The sequence below is a fragment of the Heteronotia binoei genome, chromosome 2 (genome assembly GCF_032191835.1).
Source record: "Heteronotia binoei isolate CCM8104 ecotype False Entrance Well chromosome 2, APGP_CSIRO_Hbin_v1, whole genome shotgun sequence".
NCBI classification, from domain to species: Eukaryota; Metazoa; Chordata; class Lepidosauria; order Squamata; family Gekkonidae; genus Heteronotia; species Heteronotia binoei.
This window is the reverse complement of record NC_083224.1, coordinates 54,756,129-54,773,355: the sequence shown is the minus strand read 5'-3', so window position 1 is coordinate 54,773,355 and position 17,227 is coordinate 54,756,129. Positions and strand designations below refer to the sequence as shown.

The window sequence follows — 17,227 nt, the reverse complement described above, 5'->3', positions numbered from 1 at the left end:
TGATTATTATTATTTTTACAAAACATCAACGCTAGATGCCATAATTGACCAATTCCAGCAGCTCTTCATAATATATAACAAATACCTATGACCCAATTTGCTGGAGATATAATAAGAAAGAAGAAGAAGATATTGGATTTATATCCCGCCTTCCACTCCAAAATGTCTCAGAGTGGCTCACAATCTCCTTTACCTTCCTCCCCCACAACACACACCCTGTGTGGTAGGTGGGGCTGGAGAGGGCTCTCACAGCAGCTGCCCTTTCAAGGACAACCTCTGCCAGAGCTATGGCTGACCCAAGGCCATTCCAGCAGGTGCAAGTGGAGGAGTGGGGAATCAAACCTGGTTCTCCCAGATAAGAATCTGCACACTTAACCACTACACCAAACTGGCTCCCCAGTTTGAAAGACTGTTCATTTCCCCCCATAAATGCTAGACATTCACAATAGCAGTTGAGAGAATATGCCATGCTAAGCATTAGGAAGTTCCACACTCTACCTATAAATCAATTTGTTAAAGAAATTATATGACTATGTTATATTGTTGAAATTAACTAATTACATACTAGTCAAGGGAAGGAAATAACATAATGATAGGTTTGATAAAGCTTGCTCATCTTTTATACTTCACTGAGAAAGCAAGCTTTCATCTTCTGATATGACCATTTCTGGAGCTCCTCCCTCAGTAGAAGTGAAGGCAGGGGGGAAGGGCAGAATTTGCCTCAGCTGACAGCCTGATGGGACATGAAATGCTAGTTTCCTGTTCCTGTTTGTCTCTGCATTGACAGCCAGTGTGATGTTATGGTTAGTGTGGTAGACTAGGGCCCTGAAGATCTGGGTTCAAATTCCAACTCGGCCATGAAGCCTACTGACCTTGGGCCAGTTAGAATCTACATTACAGAGTTGCTGTGAAGATAAATTAGAGGAGGGGTGAATCATGGATGCCATCCAGAGCTCCTTTGAGGAAAGGCAGGCTAAAAATCAGACTGACAAGCCTGTGCCAACCATTATCACACCACTTTTTGAACAACACACAAAATTCTACAATCCTTCAAATCAGCCTTGCTAATTCAGAACATGAAAATTAAAAATCCCCAGAAACACTTCTCATCCCACCTGTGCAATAAAAAACAGCAAACCAATTGTCCTAAGTCATCCTTGCCTGAAAGCAACAGGCAACTAGGAGAGTCACTGCTCCAGATAACATGCAAATAGAGGAAATACATACACTGTGGCATAATTTGATCATAAACTTGTTGGCAAATAACACAGGGAGATTGAGTTCCTTCCCACGTCTGTGCTTGGTAGGTGTTAGCTTTTCCTCACTGGGATCAGTGCAATTCACCACACGCAAAGTAGGAAGCCAGCAGTACCTGCTCTGTGAGCCAGCCAACGTGCTTGATGTCTCTGCCTCCAGCCATGCCACCTCCAGACTGCAAGACTCGCAGCTCATCTTTGACTCTGGGCAACAGGGCACTGATGTTGCTGTGGATGGCATTGAACCATGTCTGGGCAGACACTTCATCCTTCGCCCGAAGAAACAAGGGAATCCGCCCATCTGCTGAGCACACTTCCAGGTACCTGCATGAAGAAGCCTACTTAACATGAGACAGAAACCTTGATGGGCAGCCATGGGATTGCTGTTAAAGCAGCTTGCAGCCTTCCCCACTCCTGCATTGCAAGTTCCAGTTTCACAAAGGTCCTTCCTGAAGATATGATCTGAACCAGGTGTCCAGGACAAACTAGAGAATTCTAGGTCTATGCACTTCTAAATGGAAACCCTTTTGCTGCTTACATGTAAGAAAGGCCAACTTGCCTTTCGTGAAGAAGAGTGAAGCCCAGTACATACTCAATGGATCAAATGCAGGGTATTTTCCCCCAGTCTGACACCATTGGTCTATACTGCCCAGGATACCAGTGCAGTCTAATCTTTGCACATCTTCCTTGCTGCTAGCCCTGCATACAACTCTGAGTGCAAAATCCACATGGAGATAGCTGATTGGGCTCAACCAGAGATTCTTAACAGGGGCAACTTACAAATCTTGGCAGGGGACACTCAGAAGTTTGAGAGGAGCAAATGTGAGCATTTGGGATTTTAGGTGGCCAATTCCCACCTCTTGCAATGGCTTCTGATAGAAAGCAAAGGAGATTTGTTTTATCCTGCTCATCCGAACCAAGCATAAAATCCCAGATCAAAGGTTTCTCTCCTAAGTTCCTTTATAAAGTGGCGCACAGCATATAGGAATCAAACCTAACATTAAGAAGTTGGCTGATGGCCATCCGACAAGACAATCTCACTAAATGTATGGCTCATATGCATATGTTGCATAAATATATAAAGTTGCCTTGAGTGCCATTTTAATGTCTTAATTTTTCACTTTTTTATCATCCTGTTTGCCACCTCAGATCCTCTTAGGGGCTCTCACATTCAGCTGTCCATTTGGTCAAACATGGACCCTGCCTTTTTCATTGGCTGCTGCACCATATGGAAATACCTTGTCCCAAGAAGATGTGGAGGGCTTCATATGCTATTTTTGCTCCCTGATTGTTGTGGCAGCCAAAAGGTACTTCATGTTTGATTGATTTTTATAGCTGAAACTCTATGTAAATTTGCTATCCTGTACTTTTTATTTCTATGCCAATAAAGGTATTTGGATTTGCTGTTTTCCATAAGAGTCATACAATTGTTCTTCTAGCACAAGTGTTTTGGTGTGAGTTTTATAAGGAGGGAAACTTGTATAATATTGTTCTTCTTGCATAGTTTTAAATGTTTGTCTGTTACTTGGAGGACAGTGGGGTAAGTATCATATAAATACTTTAATAAATAAACAGATGGGAGCATCTGATGAAAATGTTGTGTACCTGAAGGGTGCAGCAGGGAATTAAAGGTGAAGAACCTTTTGGGAAAGAATGCTTTCATACAGCCCTCCCTTTCAGATTGGTCAAAGACAACCCTCCCTCTTTCCATGGCAGATGTAACACATGGGCTGGTACGAAGGAGGCTTTTGTCAATTTTCACCTATAAACCTTAGGATTCTGGCTTGCCTTACAAAAAAAGCACAAACACCAGAAATACCCTTGTGAGTCTTGAATTAGCTATAAGCAGTACTTCTATTTTCTCTTCTGCTATATCCTCCCCCAGTTCCCGTCATATGTCTATTTATGTGTGTGTAGTTATAACAAATATTTTCAAATGCAATTCTCGTTCTGAAAGACTTCTTTTACTCCACTTCCTCTGGCTGCTTCCTCAGGGCCAACTTTGACATAATGGTGTCCTCAAGTCTGACCAGTGGACAACAATGTCATTTTAGCAATGAATTTGGCTATTTAAACATGCCACAAGACCCTTGGTGCAGTGGGACCAGGCAATCTTGTCCCCCAAAGTGTACTTGAAAAGGCACATGCTGACTCCACTGCATTGCAGCTCTGATCAGGATTGGGTTCTTGTGGCTGGGTTCTCTCTCCCCGCCACCCCCAAAGGACAGAGACCAAACTTTCATCCATGCGTTCATTTTCAGTAAATGTGATATTCTTCTCTGCATTATTTGTATAACCCTCCTTCCCACTGTTCAACATCTAATAATATTTTAAATTTCTGCTTCCTCTAAATATGATCATACTTACTGATTTGATGTTTGGCTGTAAATTATAACACTTTGCCAATACGTTACCTGATGCCTGCCAAGTGTTTTAGAAAGTTGATGGGACCAGGTGGGAATTGAGCCCAGGATGGTTTCCAATTGACCACTGAAGATCCAATTGGCTGTGCAGATTAAAATAACATTGCTTCAATGGCAGCTGCCATAACAGTGTTGGTTTTATTCCATCTTACTTCTCTTTCGCAGTGTTTAAATTACTCCTTTACTATACTTGGACCTTCTTTTGGGTGTGTGTGGCTCCTGAGACAGCCATTTTGTGATTGCGCCCACCACCCTGTGTCAGAATTCCAAGGGTGCCTACAGGTTGGGGACCCCTGCTTTGTTATTTTGATGGATTATTTTTAAACTGATAAATCATTGCACTGTGGATTACTACTGTTGGCTTCCTAAGGAACGTATTTTGGTTCAAGAGGAAAGACAGAATTTTACGAATAAATAAACACAATTTTATCGATGTGTGTGCATTTTATTTTAAAATACTTTCTACTGCCTTGAGATTGGAGATTTAACTACAGACATTAAAAGATGGTAAATCTGAGCACCAGACACAGAGAGCTGGATTCAAGCCTTCAAAAGGTGGTTAAGTTTTGTTTCCTTTGTCTGCAGCACACACCAATAGAGTGACACCTTACTCCTGCTTCCTTACCTAGTTACTTGCATGAATTCTGTATCAGATGTATAAGTATCCTCCAAGAGAACTCACAAGGACTTAAAACCCCATGGAAGTGCCCAAAGATGGCCATGGGTCTTAGTGGGGCGACTGGATTACCTGTGTTCTGGATCATTAGGGAGGCATTTCCTTGATACATAGCACATTTTTAGTGGGAGGTTCTTCCCTTCCTTAAGGTCTCTTAGAGAGAGAGCAGGTGAGGCTTGCTTCTGAAGGGCAGGTGAAGAGTCCCAAGTTACAGTTGCACCACTTGAGGAATTTTTAAAATAGGGTGAGATCTCCTTCATGTATTTTACTGGAAAAGAGAAAAAAAGAACACAAGAACATTTTAACTGTAGAGCAAGATACCCTATATGGGTTACTGTCACTACAACCACTGTCTAGAGCTGGGCTCTAAAGTACAAGCAAGAATCACAGCAGAGTAGCTCCCAAGAACACCTTGAGTGGCCAATCAGGTTTCCCAAATTCACATGAAAGATTTTTCACTGCCTGTTTCCTGTGCAGACTGAAATTGGGAGATATTGTGGCACAGTGATACAGCACTGCATGCAGAAAGTCCCAGATCCAATCTGCCATCCTCATTTAAAGAATCTCAGGATACTGGGAAGGACCTCTGTGAGGTTGCAGGCTACACTCCAGTGATGAAATTTTCCAAGATAAATAGATTTGCTTACAGAAATGCTATGGGTGGAAATAGTGGGCCCAAAAGGAATCTGAACTCTGGAAGTTTGTTATTGCCCACCAGATCAAAGGTTAGAGGATGATTTAAAAACAGCAAAATGATTAAGGAAAGAAGCAAGATGAAATAACTGTGTCATAATAGATGATTTTAACAACCTACACATCAATTGGGTCAATATGTGTTTGGCTCAGGAGAAAGAGGTTGAGTCTGAGTGTGCCATGAAGCAGTTGGTCACATAACCTACTGGGGGGAGGAAATGCTGGACTTGGTCCTATGTAATGATCAGGACCTGGTGAGAGATGTAAATGTGATAGCGCCAGCTGGAATAGTTATGATAACGCTATTAAGGTTAGCATTTATGTAAATAAAGAGCTGCAATTGCCCCAAAAGATAAACACAACCACATATAACTTTAGAAGGGGTAGCTTCTCTCAAATGAGGGGGCTTATGAAGAAGAAACTGAAAGGAAAGGAAGATTAAATCCCTTCAGGAGGCTTGGAGACTATTTAAAACTACGATACCAGAAGCTCAGATAAAATGTATACCACAGGTTAGGAAAGATAAGTATTTTTAAAAGGCTTGCATGGTTAATGAACAAAGTAATGGAAGCAGGAAAAGGTAAGAAGGATTCCTTTAAGAGGTGGAAAGGTAGTCCGAGTGAGGTAAATAAAAGAGAGCACGAACTTTGGCAAATAAATAAAAGTTGGTGATGAGACATGCAAAAAGACTGAGGAACATATTGCAGAAAACATAAAGACCAACAACAAAAATTTCTTCAAATAGATTAGAAGCAGAAAAACAGCTAGGGAGGGAGTGTGGCTCTTGGATGGCCAAAGGGTAAAAGAATTACTAAAGGAAGACAGAGAAGCTGGATGCATTTTTTCCCTTGCTTCAAGGGGGAAGATGGGAGGTACTTGCCCATTTCCAGAACCGCCAATTTTAGGAGAGGTATCAAAAGACCAGAGTCAGATTGAGGTGATGAGAGAGGAAGTCCTACAACTGATGGACAAAATAAAAACTGACATATCACCAGGCTAGATGGCATACATCCAAGAGTTCTGAAAGAACTCAAAGGTGAACTTGTGGATCTCCTGACAAAAATATGCAATCTATCACTAACATCTGCTTTTATTCCAGAGAACTAAAAGGTAGCTAATACAAACTCTGTATTTAAAAGTTTCCAAAGGAGATCTAGGAAATTACAGGCTGCTCACTCTAACATCGATACTGGGTAAGTTGGTGGAATCTGTTATTAAAAATAGAATTAGTAAGCACATTGATGAACAAAAGCTATTGAGGAAGACTCAGCATGTAGGGGAACTCATTAACCTTTTAGAGCTCTTTGAGGGGGAGAACACATATGTGGACAAGGGTGACCCAGTAGATATTGATTATCTAGACTTCCAGAAAGCTTTTGATAAAGTTCTTCATCAAACGCTCCTAAGTAAACTCAGAAGAGTAAGAAAATAAGTCCTCTCGTGGACTAAAAATTAATAACCACAAGGTATAGATGGAGCACTATGTCTGGGCCAGTGATGCTCTGTATTCTTGGTGCATGGGGGGGGCAACAGTGAAAGGACTTCTGAAGTTCTGGCCCACTGGTGGACCTCCTGATGGCACCTGGTTTTTTGACACAGAGTGTTGTTTGACACAGAGTGTTGGACTGGATGGGCCATTAGCCTGATCCAACCTGGCTTCTTGTATGTTCTTATGACCTTTCTCTGTCTGAGTTTGACTTTAGAGAGCCACTGAGAATCAGGATAGACAGCACTGAAGCTAGACAGACCAGTTGTCTAATTTGGTATAGAGTGGCTTTCCATGTTCATGAACTATTTGTTTTCTGTACACAGCAGCTTCTCTGCATGCAAAACCTATGTTTGCTTTTCTTCACATCTGTCTGTAATATAAAGTAAAACCTATATTGGTATTCCCACCTCACCTCTGCATTCTGCCCAGAACATGTGCACTCACACATGGTTCAAACAGTGAGAGAAGCACACCAGTACATTTTAAATGTCTCTTGCTAAAGTGGAATTCACATTCCACACTTCATCTATTTGTGGATTATGGTGTTGCTGGGTAACTTACAGTTCTTGGCAGGACTGGGAAAGTTTGGCTAGTTTCCTGAGACCTCAGGTCCTTCACTGAGCCACTGTTACACGTGCAATTAAAGAAAGACAAAGTCCTGGAGAAAGTCCTGGAAATGTAGCCTCGAAAAGAGTTTTCGGTTAAACATTAGGAAGAATTTCCTGACAGGTAGAGCAGTTCCTAAGTGGAACAAGCTTCCTTGGGAGGTGGTGAGCTCTCCTTCCTTGGAGGTTTTCAGAGGCTAGATGATCATTTGACAGCAATGCTGATTCTGTGAATGAGGCAGATCATGAGAAGGAGGGCAGGAAGGGTTGCATCAATGCTTATTTCTTGTGGCCCTTTCTTACAAGTCTAGGTAAATGCTGATCGCCACTTTGGGGCCAGGCAGCAATTTTTCTCCAGGCCCATTTGGCCAAGGATCCTGGAGGTTTTTTGCCATCTTCTGGGCATGGAGCAGGGGTCACTGGGGGCATGGGGGAAAATATTTGTGAACTTCCTGCATTGTGCAGGAGGTCCCTTCCAACTCATAATTTTATGAAAAGCCTCTTTGCCCACTGGAAGTTTTACACAAGGTGTTTGGAATATCCAGTTTAACATTGTTACTCTTTAAAGACACTTGTGGGCACCTGCAAGTAATTTTTGTGACCAAAACTAAATGACAATATTTTCACACCCAGCATACTCTGAGGTAAGGCATCTGCCAGGCCCCGTGGCTTCTGCCACTGCCACTGAAGCCCACCTACACACCTTCTCTGCTGCCTGCCTGTGCGCCATTCATCCTTTTGAAGAAAGCTCAGGATAAAAAGGTGACATCTTAAGGCCTTTCCCCAGCTCTCTGGCCTTGCAGCAGCTTCCCATCTGTGGTGCAGCATTTCAGAAGAAATGGGGACTGCAGTAACAATGAGAAACCTGTAATTGCCACACAGTCAAGCCAGAAATGCAGGAATGTTTTCAGCTCCCAAGGCTGCCTTGAAACAATGGATATAAGGAGATGTGGCAGGCCAATTCTCATTGCCAAACAAAGCATATTGAGAATGATATTAGTGGAGTAAAGTGAAGGGATTGTGTGCCTGCTGCTGGGCACACATGGTAAACAGTCACGTTGTTGAGTCAAGGTGCCTCTTAAAAGCTTGCCACTGAAACTACATACACACACACAACATACTTATCTCCCCCGCCCCCCATGTCTGAAGAGCCCTGGTAAACAGATGCTGAATTTCTAGCTGCGTCCGCAGTGAATCAATCACACAATGACTTTATTGCATGCCAAACAGCACATTCAACCCACATTCTTCAAATGCCAATATGATTATGCAAATTGGATCCACATATGCCAGATGGCACCTCAACCCCAAAGCCGCTCTCTTTATGCCAAATCAATATTTATGAAAAGTGCTTTTGTCCCGAGATGCTACTTTGAAACCTATTGAAAACATTTTTGTTAAAAATTATTGGCTCTGAATTGTTCCGCTTTCTTCTGTTCATGACATCCCACAATACAGCACACAACCCCACTATTAAGGGCACCTGAGATGTCCTATCAGTGAATAATTTACCTGCGTTCAAGATGGTACACCCCCCCCCCTCTTATGTACATGACATGCCAGTCAGCCTGTTTGTCTTTAGCACACTGTTAGTATGTTCTCTGAATGAACCAGGTGCTCAGTAGCTGTGTCCCACAGTTCTTAGATGTTGTCCTGAGGCAGAAAGGTTGCTGGAGAAATGGAAATGTGATCTGCAGTTTCAGTGGAAACTATTTCAAAGAGAATTACCGCTGTGTGAACTTGGCTTTTGAAGCCACTTTCATTATTTTCAACATCCCACTTAACCATCAATATAGTTCCCCAACAACTATTTAAAGCTATGATGTCTGGGAAGAAAACTGGGGTAAGTTGGGCAGATATCTGACAGTGTGCTAACTAGATTATTTTGCACACTTGTTCCCAATACGTTGGATAAATGTTTCCACCTGTGCAAGCTGTTCTCTGACCCCTAGCCAAGTGGCAGTTCAAAGGCACTGGGATGCCAGCCAAGATTGCTCCAAGTGTGGTCTAGTGGGAGCCTCTGCCACTGCGATGGACCAGCTGATAGACGGCGAGAAAAAGCGCTTGCCTATGCAAAGCAACATACTTTTGTTTATGTTAGCTGGTGCAGGGCAAACTGGACACTCAGAGGGAATTGCATGTCTAGCATCCATAGGGAAAGCTACTGTGATGCTACTTGATTTGAAAGAGCAAGAGATCAGGATTCCTATGGGAATGCATATTTAATATTTTATTTACAGGGCCCAGAACAGCTAAGAAAATCAGTGCCTGTAGTAAAGGTAAGAGAAAGCGTCTTATTATTAGTTGTGAGTATTGTTAGCAATCCCAGGCGTTTATTTATTTGAAAATTTGCACATTCCTTATCTGCCCTGCAGAGGGTCTCGAGACATTTTCTAGGCATCTGTTCAAGAAGCTGAAGAGGCATGTTGGGTCTGACACCTTACTACGGCTTGCCTCTAAAACAGTGGGAGCCACTGCAGGAAAAAAAACGTTTCAAAGAAAGTTCTTTGGCAGCAAACACAGTTCTTGCCTGAATGCACACACAAGCTTCTTTGGATCTTAGCCGGATGTAACTGGAGGCAAACCTACAGAGGGATGCAGGGGGAAAACACATAAAGCTGCTCTTCAACAAGGTCCGTGGTACTGAGGCTATCCAGATGAGTTTAAATTGTTTGGTAATGGTTTAATGCCAAAGTCTGCACTACATTCCAAAAACGGGACACAATGCTTTTTTACAGACTGCAGCCAGCATTCAGAGTAACCCACGCGGCTGCTTATTTAATAAGGGATTCACTCCATAATGGTGAGAAACAGGGCAATGTGAACAAAAAGCATGTGCATCATATCTTTTAAATTGCTTTTGAATCTGAAATAGAGACTCCAGGCCCTAAGTGGTTCTCAAGACTGCTGATCCTTTTTAAAGTCTCATCTTGCAGCAAGGGATACGTTTATTGTTCTGACAACTGAGACAAAAGATAAGTCTCGCATTTAAAAAATATTTTCATATTTCCAAACCTTCTGCTGTTTTAATGATGTGTGTGTTTTATATGCTTTTTATTCTTTTTTTGCTTCTAATCAAAAATATTCCAGAATATTAAGCAAATGGAGCAGCATTGTCTAACTATGCCAGAACATAAGAATTTGAGAACAAAAGCAATTGTGTGTTTATTATGACAAAACCTTGTTTATTATGACAACTTGTCAGGAGCCTGGAACTCTCCTTAGTTGTAAACAAGCAATCTTGCAGTATCTTTCTGCAGAACGGAATAGCTGAGCTGCTTCCGCCAACTATTCAGGTAGCGCTTTTTTTTTTGCCATCAAGTCAAGCTGACTTCTGATGACCCCTAGTAGGGCTTGAAGGCAAGGGACATTCCGAAGTGGTTTACCAACATCTGCCTCTGCATCACTACCCCGGTATTCCTTGGAGGTCTCCCACCCAAATACTAGTCAGGCCAGCCCTGCTTAGCTTCCAAGATCTGATGAGATCAGGCTCACCTTGGCTATCCAGGTCAGGGTTATTCACACAGCTTTTTGAAGTGGCAAAAGTTTGGCCAGTGACTCAGGCTTTCCTGCCACTAACCCAAATGGCTCCATGTGTTGTCATTCCCTTCAGAGTCACCTAGCTTCCTCTGTATATGCTAACTCCATCTCATGTCTAGGCTGCTGGCTGCAGGACTGCAACACTTCGGTCTTGCTAAAGGGAATAAGGCCTAGAAATGCTTCTCTTGCTCATAGTTACTTCTAGTATGCCTTGACAAAGAGCACAGACTGGAAGCCATTCTGCTTGCCTCTCTGCCCACAAGTCCCTTGGGGATGCTGTGTGCTGCTAGTAGTGTTCAGACAAGCAATTGCCTTGTAGCACCAGACCACTGCTTGTGTGACCTTCTAATCAAAAGATATGCAATGGGATACAAATGAGAGATGCACAATCTCTGTCTCTCTCTGTGAGTTCCAGCAACTTTTTGCTTTTGCTGTTTTAATGGTGTATGTTTTTATAGGTTTTTATTATATTGGTTTTATAATGTATGTTTTTAAATTACAATTTATTAAGTTTTTGTTATAATCTTAATTGTTTTATAGTGTAATTTGATCATGTATCTTTTAAATTGTTATCCACTTTGGTGGCCCTTCTAAGGGCAGATAAATACTGCCCTTAGCTGTAAATACTGCTGCTCAGGGGTCATTTCATAGCAGGAGCTCCTTTGCATATTAAGCCACACACCACTGATGTAGCCAATCCTCCAAGAGCTACATCAGGGGTATGTGGCCTAATATGCAAAGGAGCTCCTGCTACGAAAGGAGTACAACTGTACAGCTCATGTAGTAGTAGTAGAAGCAGCAGCAGGGGTCATTTTGTAGCAGGAGCTCCAAGAGCTTGAGGACTGGCTACATCAGGGGCATGTGGCCTAATATGCAAAGGAGCTCCTGCTATGAAATGACCCATGCTGCTGCTGCTGCTGCTACTACATGAGCTGTACAGAAGCACTCCTCTTATTCCCAGACATGACAAAGTTTGCCATCACTAGTGTGAGCACCATTTGTCCCAACAGTTCCTCCAAAACAGTATCACTGGGTAACTAGTTGCCCTCCTCCAGAAAAGTAACCTATGATGCCTAAGATATCCTACTTTAGTCATAGATATAAAAGAATCCATTATCTAGACCCATTATCATGGTAAGAAAAAGATATGCCCTCTCTGATGAGGAACATCAACAGAATGCAGCTTTGATGGGGATAAACTCTCTGATCAATGGAAGCTCTGAAGGATGGCTTCTTCAAGTAAGAGCGGGAAAACTGTTTCTTTCTGCCAACTTCTCTGTAATTGCAAAGTTGAATTTCTTTCACTTATAAGTGCACAAAGATCTCCCACAAACCAAAACTTGGCCTGTGTTCCTGGCAGAGGACACTATCTGCTATGGTATATTGCTCACATTTTCAGGAGTGCCTTGCCAACAGGTTTCCCCCCTCCCCTTCAAGCTGCATCAGCCGCACATTTTAGAAGAAGCCTTTCCTAGAATTTGGCAATGATTGCACATAATTACTTTTTATAGCCCCCTAAAAATTATCTCTGCTGGAGAATCAACAAACAAACAAATGCTCCTCTCCTCCCCAAAATTACCCCCTCCCAACTCCTTTGCTCAGCAAATGCATAGTAGTGTCCCATGAGCTTAAGCTGCCACACCCCTCTATTCCAATCTCAGGAAGCAAACAGATCAGACAAGAGAGAGATCCTTCATTATGTGATAGTACATATGAGTAGAGATCCAAATAGGCAGCCGCATTGGTCTGAAGTAGTAGAACAAAATAGGAGTCGATTGCCCCTTTAAGACCAAAGTTGCAAAGACTTAATGGTGCAATCAACTCCTATTTTGTTTTAGTACATATGAGTGTGTGTGTAAATAATTTTTGAAGAGTTAAAGGGGGAAATGAAGAGGGTCACATCAGGACTAATAATACTGGGGGAGCTTCAACCCGCCCCCCCCCCTCGCCATCTCCCTGATTTATATCACTTCCTCTCATAATTATTCACAGTACAGGGAAAACCTAAATGCTCCTTTGGGACAGCCAGCCAAGAAGAGGCACATGCTTCCCAGCTACTTTCAAAAACAAACCAACCCTGCATGATCTCCCACAGTCACAGATAGTTTGGCTCAAAGAAGGAAAAACAAAGATGTGAACTTCAAAACCCAAAGTTAGAAGCATCTCATCCCAATCTCCTTTCCTTCTAGTTTTCCAACTACAGCAAGCAAGATTCCTGCCAAAAGGTAAGACAGGGGCACACAGCCATATATTCTAAAGACCAAACCAGGCTTTACTAAGCAGAGGAGGTTGCTATTTGTGGTCTACACATTGCACTCTTGCTACGTGCACAGAAGACATGTTGCGTCTGCAAACACAGACCTGGATCTTAAGCCTTGCTTCTGTTTGCAGTCCCCCTTTGAGCAGGACTTTCCTTTGGCACTAGGTGCTTTTCAGCTCATTCCAAGATGGTGGCCTTGCAAGTGCAGAAGAATGCCTCCACCATGGACAGAAACAGAAGCAAGGCTTAGAAATCCCAACACATGCCTTGGTCTAGACCTCTGTACATGCTCCCCATGTCAGGCTGTTATTGCTTTGTTTGGAACAATATGGCACTCACCAGATAACTCTCAAGAAAAAGCAGCAAACACAAATTTGCTGTGCAGAGGAGAACTCTGTCCCTCACAGCCACTGCATTCCACCGCCGCCAGGCTTTTTGCAGCCTTAGACGTGAGAGGCAATTACAGGCAATGTCCAGAGGGAACACTTAATTACACACTGCTTATCCCAGTCTGACCCCGCTGACCCACTTTCACCTCTGTCTCACCTGAATTTGATTTATATTATCACTAGTCATGTTTGCCCTTTTGAAGCTTGTTTCAGAGGACAGCCATATTGGTCTGTAGCAGAAGTGCGAGTCTGGATTCCAGCGGCACCTTAGAGACCAACAAGATTTTCAGGGTAGGAGCTGTTGAGTCAAAGTAACCCTTCAGACAAAGGAGTGCTTTGACTCTGGAAAGCTCACATCCTGAAAAATCTTGTTGCTCCCTAAGGTACTACGAGACTCAAACCTTCTGCTTTGAAGACACTCCTTCAGGAGTCTGTGGTGTCTTGTCTTCTGAAAGGCAGGAAGCCCACTGCTCACAAGGGAAAGTCGTGCTATTACCATAACTACTAACTTGGTTGCCAGATCCAACTCCTATGTTTTTTTTGTAAAAGCTGGTTTTATTTGCAGATGTTTGCAGATGTTAATGAATAGCTCCATGCCCTGATAACAAACAAAATCAAGCTGATTCACATTCAGGGTTTTGTTTGTTCAGTCAGTTGGCAACCCAGCAATAAAACCAATACAGGATGGCTTTTCCAGCTCATTGCCACAAACGCTGGAAGTCCTTCCCTCTGGAGCGGAGAGTGGTGCCATTGCTACGTGCCTGAAAGCATTTGTAATCCAGAAAACTCGAGACAAGTGGACAGAGGAGTGGTGACAGTTCCGTTTTGTAGTTCTGTTTTTGTATGAACTGCTTTAAATGCTGAAGCTTCTAATACAATATGTTAGCAGCCCTGGGGAGGGGAAGCTGTGAGGGCTGAAAGGCAGACTATAAATACTCGTGAAATAAAAATAAAAATAAACTTTAGTCTGTCACATTTTTATCCCACCATTCCTCCAAGGAGTTCAAGGTGACTAACATAGTTCTCTTCTCCTCTGTTTTATCTTCATAACAAAACTTGTGAGGTAGGACGAGGAGGGGGGGAGAGTGAATGGCCCATAGTGGTGGAAATTTCAATTCAGTCACTCCAATCCTAGGCCAACCCTTCACCCACGCTGGCACTCGAAAGAAGAAGCCCAGAGTTGTTATAAAGTCAAAAGAAGGGCATTATGTTAGATGTTTCCTTCAGGCACACTTTCTCCTTGTGACTTCAGAGGCCCTGTGCAGCCATACATATCAACATGCCACCTTTGGGAATGCCGAGCACAGGCTGACGTCACACACTTCACCAGAGAATGAACCTTCTATAAAAAGGAGAAGGCCGCCGTTTGCAAAATGGATTGAGTTTCACAACTGAAGCCTGGAGTCCCAGGGTCTGGGTGGGACTGATGGGGAGGGGATGATAGTGGAAGGGATCCTCCCGTTCTGTGCCTCTTGCTATAAATAGAAGCCTCACTGTTTCAGACATTTGATCTTTCTTATGGTTTCTTCCCAAGCCATTAATCCTAGCATATAGTCCTTACCAGTGACTATTACAGAATAGAAAGAAAGAAAGAAAGAAAGAAAGAAAGAAAGAAAGAAAGAAAGAAAGAAAGAAAGAAAGAAAGAAAGAAAGAAAGAAAGAAAGAAAGAAAGAAAGATGTCTGACACTTATACTAAACTTTTGAACCTTTTCAAATGGGTGGTTTAGCTGCAAGAGTGGCCTAAGGGGTACCTTGTAAATCAAGAGGGCAACAGAAATGTACTACACAAGCATGCAAGAGCAACAAGATCCAGCTTTCTCCAGACAAAGGCTTATTCAGGCAGAAACAAGAGATGAGGATTGTACAACAGGCATTGTCTTCAGTTTCAGTAGAACAGTATTCCTAAATTTGGTCATGCAAATGCCACCATGGTCTATCAGAGCTTTGGTCTGTATAGGAGCCAGAACAGAGTAGTGGCTAAGAGAGTGGAGTCCTAAATTGGGTCACTCCTGATTCAAACCTCACCTCTGCTAGGAACTTACTAGGTGGCCATAGGTAACCCACTCTCAGCCTCAACAGTTTTCTGAAGTTTGAGAAATAATAATACTGGCTTGAAAAGTCTGAAACAAAATCACATATGTGGAGCTCTTTGAGCATCTGAAAACAGTGTACAAATGGTAAGTGTTATTATATGGAAGTTCACCAGGTAAAAAAGGATCATTTGAGACGTCCTTGCTTATAACTAGACTGATTCTTCAACAGCAGTCTAAAAATCAGCATGCAGGACCAGACCTACAAGGGTCTTCTTTTTGAGATTGAGGAAGAATCGCACTGCTACAGCACCAACCCTAAATCAGACTTTTCCCTGCAGCCGCTGTGGCCGGACCTGCCTGTCCCACATTGGTCTTGTCAGCCACCAGCGAGCCTGCAGCAAACGTGGACTATTGCACCCTTCTTAAATCTTCGTTCGCGAAGCCAAGCCGAGAGAGAGAGAGAGAGTCAGCCAAATGGAAGCTTAGCAAGAAGATGCCAACCATCCAATTTGCTTCCAGTTACTCAGAAGTATATTCTCTCTGAACATGGAACTTTCACTTAAGTATCATGGCTAATAGTGACTGTCTAGGAGACCATATGCCTGCATTTGCCATGAATTTTATTTTATAAGGCATTCATTCAGGACCCCAGTGATTATTCAAGCTACACAATTAGCAAAGCTACATTGGAGGGATGCGTTTTGAGCCAGCTATCTTATATTCTAATAGCCAAGTCATTGGATACATAAACCTAGAGACTGGATCTGTGAACAGGCTAGACAAGATAAGGGCCCCAGGTTTGCAGAAAAACATGAAATCTTTTTTTTAAAAAACACATTGGGTTCTTTTTGAAAACTGAAAATGATAAAAAGTGCCTGTAGCTTTAAGCAACAGATTGTGGCTGTTGCTAGGCAACCACAGTATTCCAGGCCTGGCTCTGTCAGTAAAAGGAAAGGGGAGGGGGCAGAGCCCTTTCTAGGCCTATTTTGGCCTTTGAGGGAGGACCTATTGAGGCCTGGCCTGACTAGGGTTGTGAGCTCCAGGTTGGGAAATTCCTGGAGACTTTGTGAAGGAATCTAAGGAGTTTTGGGTCTGGGGAGGGGAGAGGCCTCAGATGAATATAATGCTATAGAGCACACCCTCCAAAGCAGTTATTTTCTCTGGAAGAACTGACCTCTGTCATCTGAAGATGGGGTGCCAGCCTCCAGGTGGAACCTGGGGATCCCCCAGAATTACAGCTTGTATCCAGACTGTGGAGATCTATTCCCCTGAAGAAAATGAATGCTTTGGAGTATGGACTCTGGCATTATACCCCATTGAGGTCCCAGTCCTCCCCAGGCTCCATCCCCAAATCTCCAGGAGTTTCCTAACTTGCATCTAGCCACTCTATTCCCCCCCATCCCCCACTGGTGGCCAGGGAAGACCATAGTTTCCCCCATGAGTCTGATAAACTAAACAGAACAGCTGTATACATAAGAATTTCAACCACTCTGGTAATATTTTATAAGAGTCCTCAGAACATTTCTCAATAGAAATGCACAAGTGACACAAATCCTTAGTGAGTGATTCCCTAACTGGTCTAAGCGAGCACTCTAAGCAAGCACAGAACTTGGTGCCCAGTGACACTATTAAATCAAATATCTGGGCTTCCTGCATACAAAACGCCAGTGATTTAAACCAGGCTATAAAAAGCTCTCCGCTTTAATAAATAATGAACTGTTCCTGAATGGAAGCATAATCGTTAGCAACACCAATTTACTTCCAATATCAGCATGAAAAATATAGCACCAGGGCTGTAATGAATTCTGCCTTCATTTCCAGATTGCAACAGATCACATTTTCAAATGTTGGGCAGGGGAGGA

At 42.9% G+C, this 17,227-nt stretch overlaps 1 protein-coding gene across 1 annotated transcript in view; it reads right to left on the bottom strand.

The window, feature by feature from the left end:
• The window catches only part of SNTA1 (syntrophin alpha 1), a 101,187-nt gene that overhangs the window by 13,572 nt on the left and 70,388 nt on the right, over positions 1–17,227 (bottom strand). Inside the window, exons 3-4 of the mRNA XM_060231003.1 lie at positions 4,428–4,623; positions 1,373–1,580 (exon numbers count right to left, since the gene is read on the bottom strand). Of these exons, the coding sequence (XP_060086986.1) occupies positions 1,373–1,580; positions 4,428–4,623 (404 nt within the window). The remainder of the gene's footprint in view (positions 1–1,372; positions 1,581–4,427; positions 4,624–17,227) is intronic.